The 23317-nt window shown below is 45.1% G+C and overlaps 1 protein-coding gene across 2 annotated transcripts; it reads left to right on the top strand.

Moving 5' to 3' along the window:
- Window positions 1-12311: 12311 nt before the first annotated feature.
- On the top strand, window positions 12312-23076 carry RHOF (ras homolog family member F, filopodia associated). 2 transcript variants are annotated; one of them, XM_036393329.1, is made up of 6 exons: window positions 12312-12476; window positions 12626-12713; window positions 18725-18834; window positions 19551-19685; window positions 20846-21144; window positions 21774-21877. In XM_036393329.1, the coding sequence occupies exons 1-5, from the start codon at window positions 12312-12314 to the stop codon at window positions 20882-20884; spliced, it is 537 nt and encodes a 178-aa protein (XP_036249222.1). In that variant the 3' UTR covers window positions 20885-21144; window positions 21774-21877. The 2 variants fall into 2 exon arrangements, with proteins under 2 accessions (XP_036249222.1, XP_036249221.1); XM_036393328.1 differs by lacking the exon at window positions 20846-21144 and having other exon boundaries at window positions 21774-23076.
- The last annotated feature ends 241 nt before the right edge of the window (window positions 23077-23317 follow it).

Here is a 23317-nt window from a genome sequence, read left to right as displayed (position 1 = left end):
TTCGCAACAACTGCGCTCATCGCTCCATTCCTCGCTCCCCCCCTCGCTCCTCACCGGGTCAGCCTCTATGTCGAGAACAAGCGACAAACCGTCCGCACAAAACAGAACACGTTCCCATGGAGGGGGAGAAAACCAAACAAACCAACAACAAAACCAAAGCTCTTCCGCAGTGCCAGGCTGGCGTTGTAGCGCTGCGAGCCCTGTCGGGGGCTGCGGCGCTCAGAACCGGGGCCGCCCGAGCCGCCGCTCGGTCCGTGCCCGGCCGGGAGCGCCGGGCCCGCGCTGGAGCCAGCCCTGAGCACCCGGCCCGGGTCACGGCGGCTCCCAGTGACCGTCTGCTGGCAAAATCGGAAGGAACGGTGACGTTGTTCTTAGCTGAACAGCATTAAAATGCTCCTCTGGTATCTCTCAATAGAGGTGAAAAGCATTTCAGCTTCCTGGAAATGGCCGAAAGAGGCGACGTGTAGATCAAAGTACGGCGCAGAGCTGGGCTCGTGTTTGCAGGGGTTTTTGAACTGTAGTGAAAACGTTTCTGCAGCTTGCATCGTAATGAGTTAAGTCAGCACGTGAAGCGACTAAAAATGGCATATTTAAACAGCATCGGGCTATTAACTTTCCTGGGATTTGAGATTTATGTTTAAATATATATTTGGCTGTTAGCAATACCAGCATTTAAACCGTAACGTTGATCTGTTCAACCCTGAAGCAAACCAGCTCTGCCTAACGCAGCTTTGAAGCGACACAGCCAGACCATAATACTGTGGGAGCTTAGACAGCTTTGTCTGTACTTGCATCTCTGCATATTTTTCCAGGACTCTGATCTTTGTCTGCGATTAATCATTGTCCAGGACGGCTGTTCCCGGTGGTAGAATCCATGAAGTGCTCCAGCTGGGAGAGCTCCTAAACGCGTGTGCCTGGCGCTGCGTACGTGCAAACCAGGGCCAGAAATTGCTGGGGCAGCAGGCGCTGGACAGCGAGCCTGCCGTGCCGCCCCAGTGAGTTGTGTGAGTCCTCAGCACTTCTGGAAGTTGTTTTTGTAAGTCTGAGCTGAAAATTTCTTTCCGTTTTTTAGAGTTTCTAAATGACTGTAATGTTCAGTGTAGTTTAAAAGTCGCCAAGGCAGTTGAGACCAGTCGTGCTCTCAGAGTGGGTGGTTTCATTGCTTGAACCTCGTATCTGAAAAGAGAAATGTTCTGGTACAGCGTGTTTAAATCCCAGAAAGGTCAAACCAGACTTTCATACTTGAGTTAGATTGACCCTGGTTTGCTGCGTGAGACTCTTTAGATAAAGAGATCTTTCAGGGGAAAGGGGGGGGGGGGGGGGAAAGATTTTTTTTTCTCTGAACAGCTTGTGGTGACTCTGTGCACATTCTTGAAGCAAAGGAGTTTGTTCTTGCCCACAGCGTCCCTGCCTGGCATTGTTGAGTGGAAAACTCTTATGCTAATTATATCACTGTCTGTTATCAATAAGAAGTGATTTAATTTCTTTGGCAAAGTGTTGCAACAAGAGCAAATTAGATTGAGAGGCAAAGTGAAATAAAAAATATGCAGCTGTTCTGCCAAACAATGATCCTGACTGTTTACAACATTTTGTTTTAGACTGCCTTGTACACAGAATCCTTTATATGGTAGGTTTTAAAGACACAATCCGCTGCTTGTGCAAGAAAACTAGATTAATAGATTATAAAAGACAAAAGAGACCAAGGTTCATCTGGTTCAACTTCCTGCATTATGCAGGGCTCTTGATTTTTATGATTTTTTGGCCTTTTCTCATTTGAAAGAATTTAACTGCAGCATAGCTGCATCTTAGATAAAGATCAGATTTTCTTTTTCAAATGGGCCGTGAAAGGGAGTAAAATAAGGGTAAATTGTTTACATCAAAAATCTACCTGACAGACTACAAATCAAAGTACCTTTTTAAACTTGTCTAGTTTCTGCTTTCAGTTTCTGGATGTGCCTGTCCCTCAGTCTCCTTGGGAGAGGAATGCTCCATGACGAGATTTCCATCCCCTCGTAGCTGTGTGCAAGCTGAGCATTTAAACACTCCATTGCAGGCTGCAGAGCTCCCCCTCGGGTCCATCTTTGCTAATCCTGTAATTGTTCCTGCTCCGGTTTGTCACCATTTTGATCTGGGCAGAAGGGGACAGAGCCATGGGCAGTGACCATGCTCTCCTGGCTCAGATGTGTCTGTCAGGCACACAGGGATTACTCCAGCCCGTGTTCAGCTGGTTTCCCAGCAGGGCAGCTGAAATGCTCTCAGATCTGCTCCTTCTTGGTATGACAACCCTGTACTGCAGAATTGTGCTCTTTGTTTTGCTCGTATGGCTTTACTCTGGTCCTCTTAGACAGCGTTGTTGCTTGCAATGGCCTTTTTAAATTATTGTTTTTATTTGATATTTCCTTCTGATATTGCTTAGTGTCACCTACAAACTTGGTTGGTTATGATTTTATGTTTTCTTCCAGATAAACAACCTATCTGCGCGGTGGGTGTTTCCCGGTTCTGGGTAGGTGTACACACACCTCAGCAGTGTCAATATTGTGTCAGGAGGAGGTCTGGTTCCACACCATCCCTTGCCACACCCCAGTTGCATGGGAAGAAAGCCCAGTTTAGGAGCTGGAAAGGAGCCAGGGGCACACTGCAACACTTGCCTGCCCTGGTGTCCATTATGTAGCCATGAAATAATGCAGAGCACAAAACAGGTGGTTGCAGGACCCATAAAAGAAAGATGAGAGGTCTGGGGCAGGGTGGTTACAAAGTACATTTTGAGACCTTCCTCTTAGATATTTTTTTTTAAGACATGATGCCTCACTACATACTCTGTATCCAGCTGTTCATTCAAGACCTAAATACATTAGGGACTTCTTCCCCCCTGCCAAATTTGAGATTGGAGGAAGGAGGGGGGGGAAATTACATAGAACAACGCAGTCGCATTAGACAGCTTTATTTTTAGGAAACCAGGCTAAGAATATCAAAGGAATATTGAGTAGGAATATGGACAGGGTATTTGCCTGTTCAGATTTTCTTGCCATGAAATTTTTCATTCCTTCCTAAGAACAGCAGATGATCTGTCTAGGGAATTGTCAGCCAAAATAAGCAACCTGCTGACAGATTTCACCTGTGTCCCAGCATGCTCTGAGGATGCATGGGATGTGAGCCTTGAACAATGACAGGGAAAATCACTAGGCTGTGTTGTTCGGCTGCTGGGGTGCAGAGATGCGTGGTGACACCCAACAGTGGAACAAACATTTACTGTGTTTAAAATCCAGACAAATTTTTATGGCTATGTTGGCTATTTGCCATAGCTGGGGGGTGGGGGTGGTGTTACTTTTTAAATTGTACGTGATCATATTATTTCTGCAAGTATTATGACAAAGCCACCTCTGTAAGGTAGGGAGCGAGTGCTTTCAGAGATCTAATCTTTCTTGAGCTATAAAGGAATAAAGAAGCTGTTTCAACACCTGACTTGCAGAATGTTTTGTGTTGCTTCTTGCCTATTGAAATGCTGCTGCCATTGAAATGCTGTGATCCTATCAGGATGTAGAACAGGTTATTTTTTAGAATGCTTTCAAGCTTATAAAAATCATGAGATAAATCAAGACGGCTGGCAATTCTAATCAGCATTCTAAAGCCATCGAATTACAAAACAGTTCAGTGCTTCATGGCCCCTGAACAGTACAGTTTCACAAAAATAAAAGAGAAAGAATGAAAAGAATGTACCATTTAAAGAGGGCGGGCACTTACAAAGCTTGCATCAGAGGAAATGAAGATACAAATAAGTAATCTAAAAGGATATTTATGCATTAAATTACTTGTGTCTCTGGACACTACATTAAACAGTCTGGATATGATGGTAGCTGGGGACCTGGGAGCCATTTTAACACATGCAGCACATACAAGGAACATTCTGATTATAAGTGATGGAGTATAAAATGTTTCAGCCAGAAACCGATGACAAAGATCAAATGGAATGAGTTCAGCTTACAAATGAGAGCAGTTTCTTCCCACTGGTGCGATGCAACACGAGACCGGGACTTTGTTTTGCCCTTGACATTGCTGCCACTGCTCTCAATCCTGCAGTTAAGGATTTGCATCTTGATTTATTGTTTGACAGGACACCGGGGAGTGCCCCAGCTGGTCCCCCGAGCCCTGGGTCGCAGCCCAGTGGGCCCGAAGGTGCCGGGTGGGTGAAGGCTGAGCAGCTCCAGCAGCTCGCAGTTGCTAAGCAGCTGCACAGCCTCTGCCTGTGCTGTGCGAGGGGAGCAGCACGGCTTCCCTTGATCGCTGGAGAGGAGCCGGCAGCATGGAAACGGCAGCCGTGGCCATGGCAAAACTGCTCCGCTCCTGGCTGGCAAAAACGCTGGAGCGAGGAGAAGGGACACTCGGTGGAGCAGGGGGTGGCAGGAGGGGCGGGGAGAGGCAGCATATGTGCACAGCAGAGGTTACAAAGGCAGCAGATCCTGCCAGGGCGGGGGGCACACACCGAGGAGAAAGGAATGGGAGAGAGGCCAAAGGCACAGTTCAGAATTAAAAAAAAAAACAAAACAAACCAGGAGGAGAGTGTGGCATATGGAGGGGGGAAATAAAGCAGAACTTGCACAGCCTGCGAATAATTGAATAGAAAATACAGGAAGAGGGAAGGAGCTTGATTCATTACTGCCCTTCACCTTGTGGAGACAGCTACACCCAGGAAGAGGAGGTGTGGAATACGACAGCATCCTTCATGTTTCACAGTGAACTGTGGGTTTTACATTTCAACCCCTGCCATTTGTGGTTTTCTCCTTTCATAGCCCATGCCTTTTGTTCAGACTTGACTCCTGCAGGCTCCGTTCTTATCTTTGTCTACTTTCTGAGTTATTTTTGAACTTGCTTTAGCTTTTTTTTTTTCCTTTCTTTTTTTAGGTAAGTTTTAAATTAAAATACCTTTTTCCAGATACTTTAGTTGTTTTAACCTTCAAGAGGGCAGGCCATTGCTAGTTTCTAACTGAAGTTAGTTTCCACTAAACCCTCACAGTTGTTGCTGCATTTCTGCCCGTCTCTCCCCTGGGAGTTGCTGATGCAGGACAGGGCTCTCTTTGCTTCCTGACACCTTCCCCTCCACATTGTCTTTCCCTCTCCCTGGGCAGTGCCTGGCAGCAGTCCGGAAGGACTCGCAGTCAGCAGCGTGCAGGAAGAGGTTCCTGTGGCAGCAAATTATCACAAGCTCCTGACGTGTTGCATAAAGGGGAGTGAAAAAAGGGTCAGGAACATCTGCAGGGGGTTCTGGCCACAAGGGACCCTTAGTTCCACCAGCACTGCCCACACGAAAAAGCACTTCATGGTGTCGGCGCCTACCCTGCAATTGGCTGTGGGATAGGAAATGCTAGTGGAGCTGGCAGGGGGGCAGGAAAGCTGGACATTCCTCTCCTCCAGGCACAGGACTGAGGGGCACGGCTTGTACAGCAGGGTGGGGAGAGGAATTTAAGCTCGTGCAGCTGTTGCTCTGCTGTGACCAGCCCAGGCTTGCTTGGAGGCCTTTCGACTGAGAACACTTTTTGCCAGGTCCAAAATTGAGTCCTAAAAGGAAAATGGAGGTGCCCTCTCAGACTTACAGTGGAAATTATTTGCTGTGGGTGCTGTGTGTGTAGTTCAAGCCAATAATATACTTGACAAATACACAGCCAGATGTGTCCTGTACTTAGAAAATTTTTGTCTGAGATGTCTGATTCGTGGGGATGCTGTATTTGCTTCCTTCTTCCATTTGCATGGAGCCCTTATCTTTGAGCAGGCACTGTCTGTACTATTGTTAGACTCCCAAGACCATTAAAGGTCTTGGTGCACTGGCATTTTACAAGCAGATCCAGCTGCCATTCACACAGGGGCATTTTTAGCCTTATGAGAAATCTAAATTTAATTAGAACAGTTTTAACCAGGAAATCTCCCCAACTCAACAAATCAGAGCTGCTATGCTAATCCCAGTAAGCAATGAGGAACTTGACAATGTGCCTGTTGTTACAGGAGATTCAGTAAGGGTGAGATGTGTGTAGGAAGGGTGAAATGCACAGGAAATGTGCCATCAAGGACAGAGGTGTGGAGCAGGGCAGGGCAGTGCCAGACCCAGCACTGAGACCCTGTTGCTCTCTGTGCCTGCCCTCACCACCCCACAGCACTGCTTGAACTCCTTCCTTACCTGCTCTGGTGACTCTCAGCAAGGACATCCAGCCAGGCCACTCTGCACTGTCAGCCCAACCAGCTCCCACAAACCAGGCACAGGCCAAGAATCACAGCTCTAAAGCAAACATCACTCAATTACAACCTGGTTTTATTTCCAGCGCCTCAAGTTATTTATTAACATGCTTGGAGCATCGCTGTTCCTGTCAGGGTTTGCTCTGGCCAGGTTATGGCTGCTCTCAGGTCTGAGAAATGTTCAGTCTGGGCCTGTGCTCTGCCTGGCCATGCTCTGACAAGCCACAAGCTCCTCTGGCTCCTGCCAAACCTCTACCTCTATGAATGAGCATCTTGCCAGCCAGACAACGACAGAGCAAGTGCTTCCTGCTTAGCTTTACCCATACATCCAGCACTCCACAAAAAACAGGCAGAATTTTTGTTGCCCCTCATATAAACAGAGGATTTTATCATCTCTTCAGTCTGCCATTGCTGCCTTCCTGTGGGAAGTTTGCACAGATATCAGAGGGGATGATGCAAACTTGATGTTAATGTCAGTGCTATGCATTACTCAGCAGAAACATGGCCCTATTTCATCCACAGCCCATTCTCTTATAGCCTACTTCACCATCTTTTATTCTTCCTCTATGAACATTTCCAGTTTCCCCACATCCTTGTCCAAAAGGTTTGAGAGCTTCCTGCCTGGGCCAGGTGCAAGAGTGCAGGAATGAGGTGTTGATCAAAGCCTGACTCATGGCTGTGTAAAACACACACTTGTTCAGGCTGCACTGTAGCTCACATAGTGAAAAGCATATTTAGGAAGCCAAACCCAGGTTCCTTTAAACTTGATGTTCTCTACAGCCACACAAAAAAATTACTACTCCACATATTTCAGGTTTAGAGGAGTCTTCCAACAGAATTTTGGGGAGTGTGACCCAGATTTGGCAATCCATAGTTGACTCACCCATTCCATATTAATCCCTCCTGTGCAAGCTAAAGCAGCTGAATGCAACTCCTCCCCTGGTGCTGTGGTCATCTTAATTAACACACACTCCTCTTGGGTTCTGAACTAGCAAGTACATTAAAAGAAAATATCGCTATCCACAAGGAATTACATAATTTGGGAACGAGAGAAGGGAAAAGAGATCTGAAGGAAGCAGATACTGCAGAGAGTGCTCCAATTTTGAAAAAAATAATATCTTCGTGCTTTCTGGGTTAGGTGGAATGTTGGGTAATGAAAACACAGGAAGGCCTAAGCCAGAGGGATTTTAAAGGTTATACTAAAGGGATTGGTTGGATACTGGCTAAGAACACATTGTGTTGCAAGCAAAGCTGTTTGTAGCCCTTTTCCCTAAATTTCCCCAAATTACTTCCTGATGGGATGTGTTCTCTGCTGCAGATCTGGATGCAGAAGATCATCTGAAGGTGACTAATTTCACACAGATCTGTAGCAGATCCCTGATCTCTGTCAGCCATGAGCAAAGCTGTGCCTCACTCCTGAACCCTCTGCTTGTGCCTGCTCCCATGGCAAACCAAGCCCAGCTCCCAAGGCAAACACAACTGCAGATCTCACCTGAAACGAGGTGTTCTGGATCCCTCTCTCTACACCAAACCCCCAGATTGCCTTCCCAGCACAGAGGCAGGGGATGAGATCCAGCATTGCTGTGATAGCTCTGCCAGCCTGTGGTGACAAATTCCTGCCTGTGGCTCAGCACATCTGGGAGACACATCCCCAGATCCATGGGGGCAGAGCTGTGGAGGTGCTGGCAGACACTCACCTGTTCATTTCATGTTTTTCAGAGATCACTCATTGTGTTTGACGTTCCAGAAAAGCATAGGATGATCCTAACTTTGTGTTACCCATTTTTCACAACAGAAGTTGGCTTGAGAGTTCACGCTTTAGTGAGCAACAGAAACTTGAAACTGCCTCTAAGCACCTACTGTATCAGGATGAGATGTCACCACATTGATTTACTTCAGGTTTGTAAAATGGGGTGGTTTTTCCCCACAGCTGCAAAGCCAAGAACTCAGTTTCTAATGAAAGATGAAATTCAAAACACAGCATGTTGGCCATGCATGTATCAGGTTGGCTATATTTGCCTCACACAGGTTGGCAGCCCTGATTTAAAGAATACCAGAGAAAATAGCCAAGAAACAGTTTGTGTTCCCTATAAATAGCTGCTCACCAGGTAGTCATGAGTGTGTGTTTTATGAATAAAGTTTGTCCAAACTACATTAGATTGCCTGAATATTCTCTGCCTGATTTTGCTGAGTTGTATGTCTTAATTTGTCTCACACCTCCCCTTGCAGACCCTTGTCCTGTTTTCTTTCCCAACCCTCTGAACTCCCTGGTAGCATGTGGACAGATTTTACTTAGAGTTTATCCAAAGATTTCTGCACTGATTTAGTGCAGGGGCTACTTGAGCCAAGTGAAACAGGAACTATTTCTAAGGCATGAAAAGGCAGAAAGGAAATTTTCTTATTGAAATATAATTTTTCCATATTACTTAATAGTCTGGAAAGTTAATGCCTTTCTGGCAGCACTTCCCACTGGGAAAAAAAAAAAATGGTTCCTACTCAGCCAAACAACAATGTAATAATGTTTTAGGCTGGGTTAAGCGTCTCAGAGATTGGCAGGTGTCACAGCCACCTTGCCTTCAGTGAAAAAGGCAATTGAGAGCCCTTATGGAACAAGGGATTTACATCAGTAGGAGCTACTACACAAAAAACCAGGCACATGGCAAGGTTTGAATAGATGGTGAATCATGTGGCCCAAGGGATTTTTTGGGGTGGGGGCATGTGTGTAAAATACCAGGCCATGAGGAGCAGATGGTTGAGCTCTGCATGTGTGAGAGGAACAGCGAGAAACACTGCAGAAATGGAGACCGAGAAGCAGCTGAAAGTCAAGGACACTGGGGAGCTTTGATTTTGGAAATTGTGTGCAGGGTTTAGTGAGGGTCAGAGCAGTGTTGGCACTGTGAGCAAAAGCACAACTGAAAACCAATTTTGTTCATTTGTTCTGTAAACAGGAGGAATCACCTTGAGTGGTACACACCTGCTTTGTCATGGCCTTCTCCTCTCACACAGATTCTGTCACCAGAACTTTGTGCTGTGTGCAGGGATAGTTCAGCTCTCCCACATCATAATTCCCCCTTCCTTCTGTGCCCTGTCCATAATGAATTCTGTGGGGCAGAGACTCCCTCGGTAAGAATCTGTGTGCACATGACAAGCAATTGTTGGCTTTGTACAACATCTGAAATTTATCAGAGATTCACTTGACTTACTTGGTAAATCCCATTCCTCAGGGTCTGTCTTTCTTATTGTGAATTTTTCAAGGCATTGCTCTTGCTCAGTACATGCTGGAGTGGGACTTCATAGCTGAAAACACAAATAATTAATGTCACTGGTAATGTTAAAAAATAAATATTTAAGGCTCTGTCTTGTTATGCACTTTCTTAACTAAGTTTATGAATATTCCCTTGGACATAAATGGGATTAGATGTTGTTATGTTGAAGTCTTTGTAAACTGGGAAGAAAAAATGAAGTGTATTTCAAAAACACAGTTGTGATGATAATAAGGAAGAACATGTCCCCATTCTTGTCCAGTTTGTGTTACCAAATAAACTAACAATAGGAGTATGCAGCAGATGGTGTGTGCAAACAATATTGAACCTTATCTGTGAGGGTTTTTTGGGTGTTTTCATAACTAACCTGAATTACCCATCAATACCATCCTGAGTGTTAAAGCATCTTATAAAAATCACAAACTCCCAGCAGTTTTCCTAAGCAGTGTGCCAACCTTTCACCCCTTCCTAACTTTTTCCTTGGTGATCATGGAGCAACAAATTGGCACCAGGATTGGAGCACGGATATTTTCCATACCCCATTAATGCCCTGGTTTTGTTGTGCTCACTGAGAATCTCCACAAGCACATTGACCCCTGAGCTGCAGATGTGTAAGCTTTTGATGAAAGAACTTGTGCCAAAATCAATGTACAGGCCAAAACTGAACTAGAGAAGGACACTTGCAATTAGTAATGATCATATTTGAATTTCAGTAATAGAGGGTTGAATCTTCTTCCATTTAAATCAGTGGCACAATTCCATTTTAGATTTTGCTTTTTTTTGGAGTCAGCAAAATAGGCTCAGCTTTTGCCCAAACCCAAACAATATGCCTAAAGCACTGCATAGCTGCTAATTAAAATTAACTACCTAAGACACTGAAATGTTGTATTTCATCCATAATAAGTTGATTCATTACAAGTAGAACATCCATTACTTAAAAATAGTCTTTGGAGTGTTTACAGTTGTATTTGTAATCTGCTTATTTTTTGTTGTTTCACCCCAAATCTAAAGGTGTACAAATCTAAAAGTTTCTTTATAGAATGTACAAGGAGACAGAGCTGTGAGAAACATAAAGGTTGTTTTGTGAGACTTGGAAAAAAACCCCAAAAACAAAAAGAAAAAGCAAAACTTCACAAATTAATAATGAACCACAAAATATTTTTATCCCCCCAAAAATCCCCTTTTAATGGAAATAATTGATTTGAAAAAATCCCCCTGAATTCTTCAGTTACAGGATGACTGTTAACTCTAGCTGCTGATTGTATCATACATAGTGTGATACTGGGTTTAAGCCAGGTTCAAATAAATAATTTCAGGATAAAACAAATTCTTTCCTGGCCCATCCATTCCTGTGCCATTGGAATGCTCTCAGCCATTACACTGGACAGGAGCTGATGGCTTTTCCTGTGTTCCAGATAAGATTTATAAGCCTTTGGCTCATAAAGCATTTTTTGACAATTTCTATGTGCTTGCATCAACTTTTTCCATAGGAGAACGGCGAATTTTAAATAGGTGTGCATTTAAGCGCTTTTTTATTGTTATAATTTGAGTTATATGACACCGTGTTAAGTATTACAGGTCCTTCTTCTTGTCTATTGCAGAAATATCCTTTCCTAGCTTTTTGTTCGCCCTGCGCACAAAGCAGGATCCTCCTTGCCCGAGTGCAGTGGTGTTTGTATTGGGTCTGGAAGGCCATCTAGTGACACAACTGCGCAGGGGAAAATTAGAAGCCTTACTCGAATTGTGGTTTGCGTTTTTTTTTTTTTTCCTTACTTGAATTAAACAGTCTTGCTACACCCCAGCATATCCTTAGGGGTTTGTTGCTATTTCCACGAGTGGTATTTAAAAAAATGGAGGAAATTTTTACTTAAAAACAAACTTAGGATAGAGCACACTGCTAATTCCTCCCGGGAAAGAAATGTGGGTTTTTTTTTGTGCTGAATGGTGGTGGATTTGCACCTGAGTGGGTCTGTCCAAAACTCAGTGTCACTCCCCTGACCTGTGCATTGGAACCAAACATAATCCAGCAGTTACGATCCTCTTCCAGAGCCAGACACACCCAGCTGCTGCGATCCCCTGCGATCCACCAAAAACGCCACATGAAAGCCTGGGGCACCACATCCCTGCAATTAAAATGAGAAATTCCAGTTATTTTCATTGCAGCTCACCTTGGATGGTGAGCAGATGACGAGCAGAGCTGTCGGTTCTTTCCCAAGCAATAAATCGGTGGAAAACAAGCAGTGAGTCACTGGCAGTGCCAGCACCAAGGTTCCTTTCCGGGGGTGGCTCGGGGGTCTCTGCCTGCCCTCACCGCGCTCGGCCCTGCTCACACACCGGGGCCGAGCCGCAGCGCTCCCTCAGCGCCGGCCGCTTGGCGGGACCCAGCGCGGCGCTGGAGGGGCTCCCTGTGGGAACAAATGGCACGGGAATGAATGAATAAATAAATGGGGATGGCGTGTGTGGGTGGAAGGGCAAAGCGCCGCGGGCCCGATGGTCCCAGGGGATGGAGCCTCGAGGGCCGCCCGGCGGGACGGGCGGGCGGAGCAGCCCCGGCGGCCCTGAGGGGCCTTCCCGCCGTGACCCCGAGCGGCCGCAGCCTGCGGGCGGCCGTGGGCCGGCGATGAGGCCGCGGCTCCGGGAGAGGCTCCCCCAGTGTCCGGGGGGGCCCGGGCGGGGCCCTGCGGCACCTGAGGCGGCGGCGGCGGCCGCGGCGCGGCCAATCCCCGGCGGGGCGAGGGCGGCTCTGCCCGCCCCGGGCGCGCAGGGGGAGCGGAGCCGCGTCCCGGCCGCGCTGCGCCCTCAGCGGGCCCGCTCCGCTCCCGCTCCATGGAGGGGGCTAACGGGGCCGTGCCCGAGGGCGCGGCCGAGCAGCCCCGCGGCCCCGCGGCCGCCCCGTCGGGCAGGAAGGAGGTGAAGGTGGTGATCGTGGGCGACGGAGGCTGCGGGAAGACGTCGCTGCTGATGGTGTACGCCAAGGGCTCCTTCCCCGAGGTGAGGGGCTGCCACTCCCGCGGGGCTGGGGGCCGCAGCCGGGGCCGGCCCCAGCGCTTGGGCCCCGCCAGCACCGCTCCTCACAATCACTGAGTCCACTGAGGTCGGAAAAGGCCTCTGAGATCATCGAGATCCTTCTCCCTTTGCAGCAATACGCGCCCTCTGTTTTTGAGAAGTACACAACGAGTGTGACGGTGGGGAAGAAGGAGGTCACCCTGAACCTGTACGACACCGCAGGTAAGGGGTTCCACTTTCCTGCGAGGGCAGCTCCTGTGCGGCCACTGCGAGGGCAGCACTCGGGGACATTGGCCTGGGACTGAGCCCAAACCCGGCCCAGCCTTTCGTAACTTCAGGCAAATAAGCAGAAACTGTAAAGTGTTGCTCCTGTGAGCGCACGCACCCCAGTTCCTGTTCCAGCAGATTTTTCAGTGTCAGCTTAAATCAGCCCAATATTTGAAGACTGTAAAGTTGGACAGGTTTTCAAATTTCTTCTCTACCAGCATAGTTTAGCCATAGCATTGCAGGTAAAACTGCTAGAGAGGAAAGTACAAACCAACCAACCACCATTACCTGTTGCATATCAATGTGCCTTCCAGAAAAAAAAGAATTGATTGTCTAATGTCAGTTTGGGTCATCAACTCATTCATTATCTTAACAACCCAATTAATTTAGAAACATCAAATAGCAACCGTATCTGGAAGTATTAAAACGCAATTCCCAGATGCAAAGCATAATACAATGAACCAGGAAAACATTTTAATCTGCTGCCATGTGTGATTGAATAGGGAAGGAGAAAAAGGCTGGTTTGTGTTCAAAATCAAAAGGCTGTGGCAGTAAAAGTTATTTGAAAATGCTGATAGTTGTTCAGGTTCATTTGAAGAACTTGTGAAATGGTTTGTGTTCAACTTCACTCAAAGTTCCCAGACTCTGTTACCCAGCTGCTTTCCTAAATGAACCCTAAAATTGACACGTGCTGGGTTTCAGCTCAGTGTAAATCATCTGTTTCAGTTCAAGCCTGTGGAGTTGTTCCAAATTTACACCAAGACAAATAAGAACCAAATGCAGTCCAGTCATTTTTAATAGTAATAAAACACACTTACCTTCTTGTATACTGCAAGTGATAGCTGAAAACATAATTTAAAAGGCTTTTAATCTAAAAGTGAATTTCACTGCTAACTTTTACTACAGTGTAGTAAGATCCTGAGCACCCAATTTGTCAATGTGTCTTCTTGGGTCAGTGTTACTGTTCTAAGTCCATTTAGTTGGGATAACATACATTTGACTGGATAGCAAGGGGTTTGGGTCTAAGAGGAAAAGAGAAGGACTGGAATTTGCTGTGAGCAACCAAAGAGGAATTTCCTTAATACAGGGTGTTGGCACCAAGAACCTGCCGCTGCACTCATGATTTTTATATTTGTTTGCTGTCAGTGTGGATTTTTTGCCTGCCACATAGTTGTGAGCTCTCGTTTAAAATCCCCGTGCCACACATTCCAGCATTCGCCTTTGGAGTCTGTTCCAGGCTGTAAGGAGCAGGGGCTGGACCCAGAGGTGGCAGTGGGCTGGGCAGGTCCAGCAGTGCAGCACGGAGCTCTCCTCAGCCTGGCAGGGGTGCACAGCTCCTCGTGTCTCAAAACTCAGCTCTGCAGCAGCCCTGCAGCCCCCAGAGCCCAGGGACTGCCCACTGAGCTGATGGCTCACTGCAGCATCATGACACTTTGGGTGGGAAGGGACCTTTAAAATGAGCAAGGACACCTTAAACTAGATCAGGTTGCTCAGGGCCTTCTCCAAGCTGACCTTGGATGCTTTCATGGATAGAGCAGCCACAGCTTCTCTGGGCGGCCTGTGCCTCATTGTGAAAAATTCTCCTTTATATCTATTGCAAATCTGCCCTCTGATAGCTTAAAACCATCACCCCATGTCCTGTAATTTCCCCGTTTATGCATATAACTCTCAGTGTGTACCTTCCACATTGAATTCACAGCTGTAAAAACTGATTTGGACTAAAGCACTGCTCCACTGGAGAACAGTGGGGTGTATTTTGTGTCTTGTGAGACACTTTGGGAAGTGGAGCTGCCATTGTTGGTGTGAAAGAACAATTGCTTTCCATCTCTCTTCTGGAAACCTCGAAACCCAACATTTTTCACCTCCCAAAACAGCACCATGGCCACAAGGCTACAAGTTTCTTGAGGCTGTTGACACTTGTCTCCTCCCTTCCTGTTAAATTTCTTTTGCTTTCCATAAGACAGAGCAAGAAAGAAAGCAGGGAGATTGTCACCTGGATTAAGACATTTAATTGGGAGGGGGAAAGCCTGAATTTTGATTCTATTTCAAAGCTGCTTACTTGGTTTTATGGTACATATCTATAAACTCTGTCAAACTCTAATTCAAGCAGCTTTTCAGCCTCTTTCTGTAACTGGAAGTTTTGCTAGAGGAAGGACTCACTTGAGCACACATTTTAATCTCATCCTGTTTTTAATAGTACAAAACTGATGTTGAGTTCCTTAAGGGTTAGACTAGCACCAAGAGTTGTGTATTTTTAGGATCTTGCTTGGAGCAACAGTAAATAGAGCTGGGTGTACTTCAGCATCATGGAAAGGTAAAGGACGGGTTCAGCTCCATGTTTAAAGTTGGAAAGATTCTTTGTATTGTCAAGTCCTGTGCAGCTCAAACATTTGATCTTGTCCTACTTACTGAGGGAGGAGCACACAAACAAAAAGCTTAAGAAACAAACATTTCAAGATATAAAAGGTATTCTTTTCTTGACAAGAATTTTGGTAACAAATGAACTTAATGGATTAGTCTAAAATGTACCAGAACAATAATTTTTGGTGAGCGTTTTGTGCTGCGGTACTGTGTCTTCCTCATCAAACGCTGTTGCAGGAAGTTGGTGGTACACATATGCAATGTGTAAAGGCTTTGTAACATCACTTGTCTGTCTGCAAACAGCCTTTGCAGCTGCTTTTTCAATTAAAAGGTTCCACTTCCAGCTGTGCTCGGCAGAGGCAAAGGCACTGGGAGGTAAATGAACTCTGTAGTTTTTCCATGCCAAGGGGGCAGTGTTGATGCCCGAGGCGCAGTTCAGACACGAGGCTCAATTCCTGGTGCAGCAGTTTCTCAGAGCAGAGAGCAGAGTGCTGCTGGGCTGGGGAGGAAGTAATGCCTCATCATTGTGGGTGCTTGCTGTGCCTGACAGGAAGCACATGCAAGGCCTCCAGAGAGGTTTTTCAGGTCTCTGATGAGAGAAGCACAAGGTCTTCAGAGAAATTTTAAAAGCCAGAATTCTTGAATGCAAGAATAATTTCTCATAGCTTTGACAGGAAGTCATGCCTGACTAAGACGAAACCCCCAATTTTTTAATTGATGTGTGCCCCTCCTCCCGCCCCAAGTGTCCTCTTCTACCAATTTTTTTCCTGCCAAGAATGTCCATTTTGCAATTTGTTTTAAACTGAATAGGGAAAAAAACATAACTGGCAAGCAGCTCACAGGCTGGCACTTCTTTGGTGGTGCATGGGCAAAGGGGTGAGGAAGAGCAGACAGATGTGAACATGCACATGAAACTGAGACCTGTGGTTTCACTTCTCCTGTTCACCCTCAGCCACCACCAGAGCTCCCTCCCCACCACAGGGCCTGGCTGCAGTTGTGTGGTTACACAGCATCTCCCAGAGGCACGCAGAGCACTGGGAGCTTGGCAGGGAATTACCAAATTTTAGGTGAATTCGGTTGGGTGGAGTTTTTTCTTTAAAAAAACCCAAAGTCTCTGTTGGTACAATGAATCAAGGAAGACACAGGGTCACAGATGTGCTCACACGTAGGCAGATACTTAACCAACTCCTCCACAGCATGTTTTGTGTTAAATGGAGAAAGAAAAGAGCTACCTGTGTTTGAGGAAGCACACACAGGGCTTTGCATAGACATTCAGTTACTGCTTAGGTTCACCTCTGTTCCTCCTTTTTAAAACTCTTAGAAAAAAACCCTAAATCTCTGCCAAATTAGCTCTGACCACAGACTGAGCAGCTTTACAGAGAAAAAAAGTCTCCCAGGCCCTTTCTTGCATTTCACCCGCAGCACTTGAGGACAGGGGGTGAAAGGGATTGTTTCCAGAGAGGGGGATGTCTATGTTTAGATACAGTTTGATCTGGGTCCCGTTACATCCTCAGCAGCTGAGGAGCTGCAGCTGAGCTTCTAAAGAGCAGCTTCCTCCTCCTTCCCCGGAGTGCTGCAACCCCCAGCTGTAACACAGGTTAAGCAATTGCCTTCTCACCTTCCCCTTCTGCTCTCTGCACCCCACCCTGTCCTGGACTCTGTATCCAGCATTCCAAATGCACACAGAGCTGTGTTTTACACAGCATTTTCTCATGTGTTTATTGTTTGCTTTAAAAGCCATAACTGCAAATGGACTTGAAGATGAAGGAGCAGTTCACCAGGGCATATCTATAGTTTTTGACCTGCAATACAACATATTGTGTCACATTTAAAGACTCTTTTTCTGTTATCCCATCCAGGAGAGTGTGAATTTAGAGGTTTGTTCAGATTCCAAGCAAATAAACATGTTTCTCCCAAAGGGACAGCCCTGTCTGCCTCACCAATTGCCAACAACAACTCAGAGAACCTTTTAATTTTACAAGTTATGTTGTTAGAAACTCAGAGGCTTGAACTTCAACAAGGAAAACTTTATACAGAACTAGAGGAAGTTAGGAGGAAAAAAATTGGCATCTGATGTATTTAATGCATTTAAGGGATTATCTCAGCAACAAAATGGCAAATTGGTTACAAACAAGTAGATGGTTTGGGAGAATAAGAAGGGATAAGCAGTACAGTCTTTGCTCTGAATGTTTATACAACATGCATAATTTTGTCAATTGTGTATTATTTCTGGATTAAACCCTGAGATATCAATCCCTCTTTGTTCTGCACCTCCCCACAGAGCCCACGGCTGTTGTGGAAGCTCAAATACAAAATGGTCCAAGTCCAAGATTCCCATTGTACAAACATCCCAGGCAAACTGAGTAATGGCTTATTCAGCAGGGATTGCCTTGGAATAAAGTGTATCTCAACCAATCATTTAAATTAAGGAAAGGAGAAAAATATTGTATAATAATGGCCTTCTAGTATCTGCAGTTCTTCAGACTGGAGACAAAAATGTTGGCAAGTGATGAGTACATGACTTTGGACTGAGGCAGGTGCCAGAGCAGGAATCGTTGCTGTAAAGTTGGGGCACACTGAAATTTTCTGAACATTCCTTCATTTGAAATATCAACATGAAGATTTGAGTTGTGGGACTTCCCTGTAGGGCAGTTTCTGGTCTGTGTGTGGATTGTGGTGATGGTGGGAAGGACCAGCATTCCCAGTTCTCCTCGTGGAAATTCAGTACATCACAGACACGTGCCTGATTCCAGCATTCAGATGACAAATACACCTTCTAAAGACTGCTTGAATCATGCTTTCTTCCTTTTTAAATGAAAAAGATTGGGTCTTTTCCCTGAGCTGCCAGCTGTATCTGGGAATTACGGATTTCTTGAACTTAATCTCTCAAAGCAAGACACCTTCAGACCCTGGCATGGTGATTACTGTAAGGGGAAGAGTACAGGTCTGAAGCAAATCAGCTTCCTCTTGTCACATCATGTGCTAGAGTATCCCTAATCAGAAGTATGACAAATCCCCTGCTTTTCCAGAATTCAGGAGAATTCCCTCAGATCTGCTGGGGAGTCCTGCTTCAAAGGCCAAGTTAAGCCTGGCTCATGCTGCAGCATGGCTTGTACAATCCTGTGTGTAATCACTGCTTCCTCTCAGCTCACCAGGCTGGGAAAAGCAAGTTTGCCACTAAGGTTTCTACTTCACCATTCCTGTCTAGGAAATACAGCGTTTCTTTTCCTCACAGCATCACATGTGCAAATGATTATGGGGACTGCCACTGTCAAACTGAAAATATTTAATAATAATTGTCATATTCCTCTTGATGACTTTATTTTTGAGCAGCAACTTGGCAGTCAGTGTTTTCAACTGCTTCTAAGTCCTCAGCAAGTGGACAAAGCAGGCTTTATATTAAAACCTGCCAAGAATGTGTTCTGTATACTAATCATCAATTTTGTCAGTGAGGGGAAATCTCCTGTACTCAAGGGAAGGAATTTTGCAAGTATGAAATTATAATACCATTGTTTTTGATCTCCAGAATGTGTCTGTACATATCCCCATTGTTCTGCTTGCTCAGGACAGAGATTTCTTCATCCAAACCATCCTGTGTGTTTCAGGGCAGGAGGACTACGATCGGCTGCGGCCACTTTCTTACCAGAGCACCAATGTTGTGTTAATTTGTTACGATGTCATGAACCCCACTAGCTATGATAATGTAGCAGCCAAGGTAAGAGGCTTCTAAATGAATTACACATGCCTGATATATGACAAGATGTCAGATTAGAAATGCTGGTGCTTTTAGTGTCCTGTACCCTGGGTGTGTGGATGCCCAGATCACTCATCCTGCACTGAGCTGCAGGTCACAGACCTTAGACCTGGGGCTCACCTCTCCATGGCTCCTAAGTGCTCAGGACCGGGGTTGACTCTCACTAAAAAGATCAAACACCAGCAATTAAATCACTTCTTTATCTGTAGAAATGTCACACAACCAACATTGCACATCTTAGAGGCAAGACTGCTTCCATCACGTGCGTATTTATTTGCAGGGGAGAGATGAGAGCAACCACTTCTCTGTGCTGGGATTTTGTAACATTCCAAAGCATTCTTGGACATAGCACCAGGAAAACAAAGCAAGACTTAGTCCAAATTCTGTTTTGAAATGTGACTTTAGAAGAGCTCCTCAGAATTTAAACAGATGGTAAATAAACATTTTGGCATAGAGACAGATGCCACTATGTTTTTATAAAGCAGCTGACTTTGGGTAGGACTTTTAAACATTTCTGGGATGTAAATAGTGCATGTTGAACCCCCCCCACTAGACTAACTCCAAAACTCTAAAATTGCAACTTATATTAAATGCTGCTTTGGCTGTATTGTTTTGATTTCAGGAAACAAACGACAAAATAAAAACCAGATGTAAAAGTTTTGTTTTCCTTCCCCCAGTGGTACCCTGAAGTGAACCACTTCTGCCGGGGTGTCCCGCTCGTGCTCATCGGCTGCAAGACCGACCTTCGGAAGGACAAGGAGCAGCTGCGCAGGCTCAGGGCTGCCAGGCAGGAGCCCATCACCTACAACCAGGTAAACCTCAGTGCTCCTACAGTGGTGGCCTCTTGGCAGGAGATAAAGCACGTGATGGCATTGCTCCTCACAGCTATGATCACAGACACTGCAAAATTAGGTGATCCAGATCAAGAAATGGTTGGCAGCACTAACAGAGCTTTCTGCAAGTTGTTTTTGAAAGTGGTCAAATCACCACCCATTTTTAGTGCCAAAGTAAAGAGAAATATGAGCAGTTTTTAAAGGACACAACTATGTGCCTTTTATGCTAATGACATCTCATTCTTCTTTCACAGCTGGGTTATTACTGTTACAAGTTTGTAAGCCTTAACAAGTTTGCTGGACTTCCTTCATAATTGTTATTAGCCTACATTGCAGCCATCACTGGTGCTTTGGTCAGTACTGTGATAAAGACTGGAGATGTTAGGAAACCCATTCCAGTATGACTGTTCTGGAATAAATGTGTTTTGCAAATCCCACTTAAAAATAAACCCTTTCAAGGCCAATAGCAAGAACATCTGCAAGGTTTCTCTGACATGAGAGACTGTTCTTTGAAGTCTCTAAAGTAATCTTAAGAAAACTACATATCATCAGTATCTCTAAGTATTATGAAGCAGTTAGATTTATGAGTAGTGTTATGTCACTGGCATAGCTGTCCTAGGTACAGGAGAAACAGTGATGGAACAGCTTGTTCCATGTCATACAAGACCTTTCTGCTCTGGTCCTCCAATTTTTCTTTTTCTTTTTTTCTAAACTACAAAGCCATCCTTCTCCTCTCACCTCAGAGCAGGAACAGCAGCTTTCAAACTGACACACACGTCCAGGGAACAGGGTCAAGTGCACTACGACCTTGAGTGAAACACCACTTCTTCTAAACAGCAGGAAAATAAACTGCAACTGCATCACCACAAAACCATGCTGGGCCTTTTAGTTTGCCTCCTTTGCACACAAGATGAGGTCCCAGCCTGTCACTGTGAACAGCTGCAGATTGTCCCTTGTTTGCATGAACAAATCCCTTCATCATCCTCACATGAGAGGTTCCAGGCAAGCAACAGACACTGCTGGCCAGTCTGCTGAGGCCTCATGCAGTTAAACTCAAGGACCCACATGTTATACAAACTTTGTCTCCTATGTGAGCCCTCCCAGTTGGTTTTCCCTCCCTGAAATATGCTCTACCTCAGTTTTTTACAGCTGATGGCACCTTGGGCCACACGACGTGATGCTTCCCATGCCAGGCACAGGGGATCTGAACAGCATCTGCCACCACTGCAGCTTGCAAACAACTAGAAGGAGACAAACTGCTTAAATATGAAGAAATACCCTCCCCCTCCAATAAAAGCCCAAGTGACCCCACTCCCAGAGATTACAATGAATAATTGCAGAGTCTGTAAGCCATGGGCTGCAGACATGGAATTCACAGTAAAAGGCTCACGAGTCAAACCTGGGGGCTGGCTCTGCAGGAACAATAACAGGATCACAAGTAAGAAATCACTGTGCTTTGTCTGTAGTGATTTCACACAACCAGCATTGCATGGAAATATTTTAGATTCAAGCATGTTCCCATTGCATGGCTGAGAAATGCAGGCACCCCTTTGTTTTTATGAGGATTTTGGCTGAGCCTTTGTGATGCTTCAAAGCAAAAGTCAAGGTTGCTGCATGTGCACCAGCAAAACAAGGCAAGGCATCAGTGCAGATTCTGTCCTTGCATGTGACATTCATTACTAAAGGTGACATCACAGAATAGTTAAGGTCAGGCTTGAAAAAAATATCACCATGAAGACATCCTCACTTAAGTAACTACCTCAGCATTTAGAGTAAAGAAATTCAATACTGAGAATATTTTTGTGCTATCAGGACTCTGCATCTCAAGAGTCTCTAATGCTCGGAACTCTTAGGCCAGGCTTTGGTTCAGCAGAGTGGAAAAACACCAAGTTTATTTACAGTGCTTCAGTTTATTACCAATGCCACTCACACTCTAGCACTGCACTCAGAGGCAGCTGCTTTCTTCAGGACTGCAAAGATGTACAAATTAACTCCCTTTCTTCCCAACTCACCTTCCTTCACTCATCACCAAAATTACATCTTTTCTCACCTTTCTGTTCTTTCCAGGGTGAGGCAGCTTGCAAGGAGATTAATGCACAAATTTACCTGGAATGCTCAGCAAAATGTCGTGAGAACATAGAAAATGTTTTTAAAGAAGCCACAACCATTGCACTGAGTGCCATGAAGAAAGCAAAGGGCCACAGGAAACAGAAAGTGTGCTCAGTGTTATGATCTGGACTGCACGAGAGCCAAGTGATTGAGATTTTATAGAAGTTTCACTTTAAAAACTTTTTTAAAAAAACCATGTTTGTATTCCTAGGATAATTTTTATTTTGAAATTTTAATTATTTTTAGTATTTTTTGCACTTTTGTTACACTGTTCTCACGGAGTTTTCAAAGCTGTTTATCACAGTTAAATCATGCTGTGTGCCTTCACCCATCTGGCTTTTGCTTCTAAGTGTGAACAACTCACTATTTAAACTGCAATGAACAGCAACTGCTACTATATAACTTAGTGTTGGGGTTTTTCTTTCTCTGCAAAATAATTGTGGCATGTTAGAGCTACAATTTACTGCCTTTTTCCAGTAGAAAACTCACATCTTTCAGAAGCAATGTTAAAGCAGCTTATCAGGCAGAAGAAGAGACAGAAGAAGTTTTGTATTAACATTTTCAAGGTAATTTCTTGGTGGCAATGGCAGGAGTTGGCCTCAAGCTGCCCCCTGAGTGCAGATGGAACATCCCCAATCCCCTGGAGCAGCTCTGCAGACCTGCACCTCAGAGTTCTTCAATGGAATGGAATGTGCCATTTATCAATGGAATGGAAAGTGGCATTTATCAATGGAAATACATCAGTTGCTCCAATTAAATAATGGAGTATCATGGGAAGCAGTTAATTTACAGCACTCAAATTTAGAAGTACTCCAAGCAGCTACTACATGTAATGTTAAGTCAGTCTTGTGATAAACAGTTACAGCCTATTTAATACAAGACAGATGCAAATCGTGGTGCACACTGGAGGAAAAATTAATTCACTTGTGAAATCATCTCTGCTGGTATAAATTAAAATTTTCCCTTTTGTGATGAAGGTGTCAGTTGTCTAAGGATCAGGCAGGCTCCCACTGCACACCCTGGTCCATGTGCCTCCTATCTCCTGCTTCTTTTGCACATCCCCTCACTGAGATCTGACTGCAGGAACAATCCCTAGTTTGTACTCATCAAAAACCAAAACTGAGAGAGGAAATGTGGTTCCTGCAGTACAGCTGTTGCTGAAAGCTTTCTGTGTAAGGCAAACTGTACATGACCAGCTGGTGCAAACCTGTTTTGGAGCAAGCCACCATTATTATTTTACATGCAGGTAAACAGGTCTTGACCCTTGAAAAATATTTTTTTTCCCAACTTGTATGGATTTAATTAAGGTTTTTGAATACTTGTGAGCCTAAAATGGGAAATTAAATTAATTGGAAGTTTGTGCACATCCTTGACTAGAACAACCTTGAAGAATTGTGCAGCCTTTTCTCTACTTGTCACTAAAAGAACCACCCCTCACCTCACTTAAAACTGAAACACCAACGTTCAGGAAGTGACCCATTCACCATCAGCTCCACACTGGA

The sequence above is a fragment of the Molothrus ater genome, chromosome 18 (genome assembly GCF_012460135.2).
Source record: "Molothrus ater isolate BHLD 08-10-18 breed brown headed cowbird chromosome 18, BPBGC_Mater_1.1, whole genome shotgun sequence".
Lineage (NCBI taxonomy): Eukaryota > Metazoa > Chordata > Aves > Passeriformes > Icteridae > Molothrus > Molothrus ater.
This window is presented reverse-complemented; position numbering and strand designations above follow the sequence as displayed.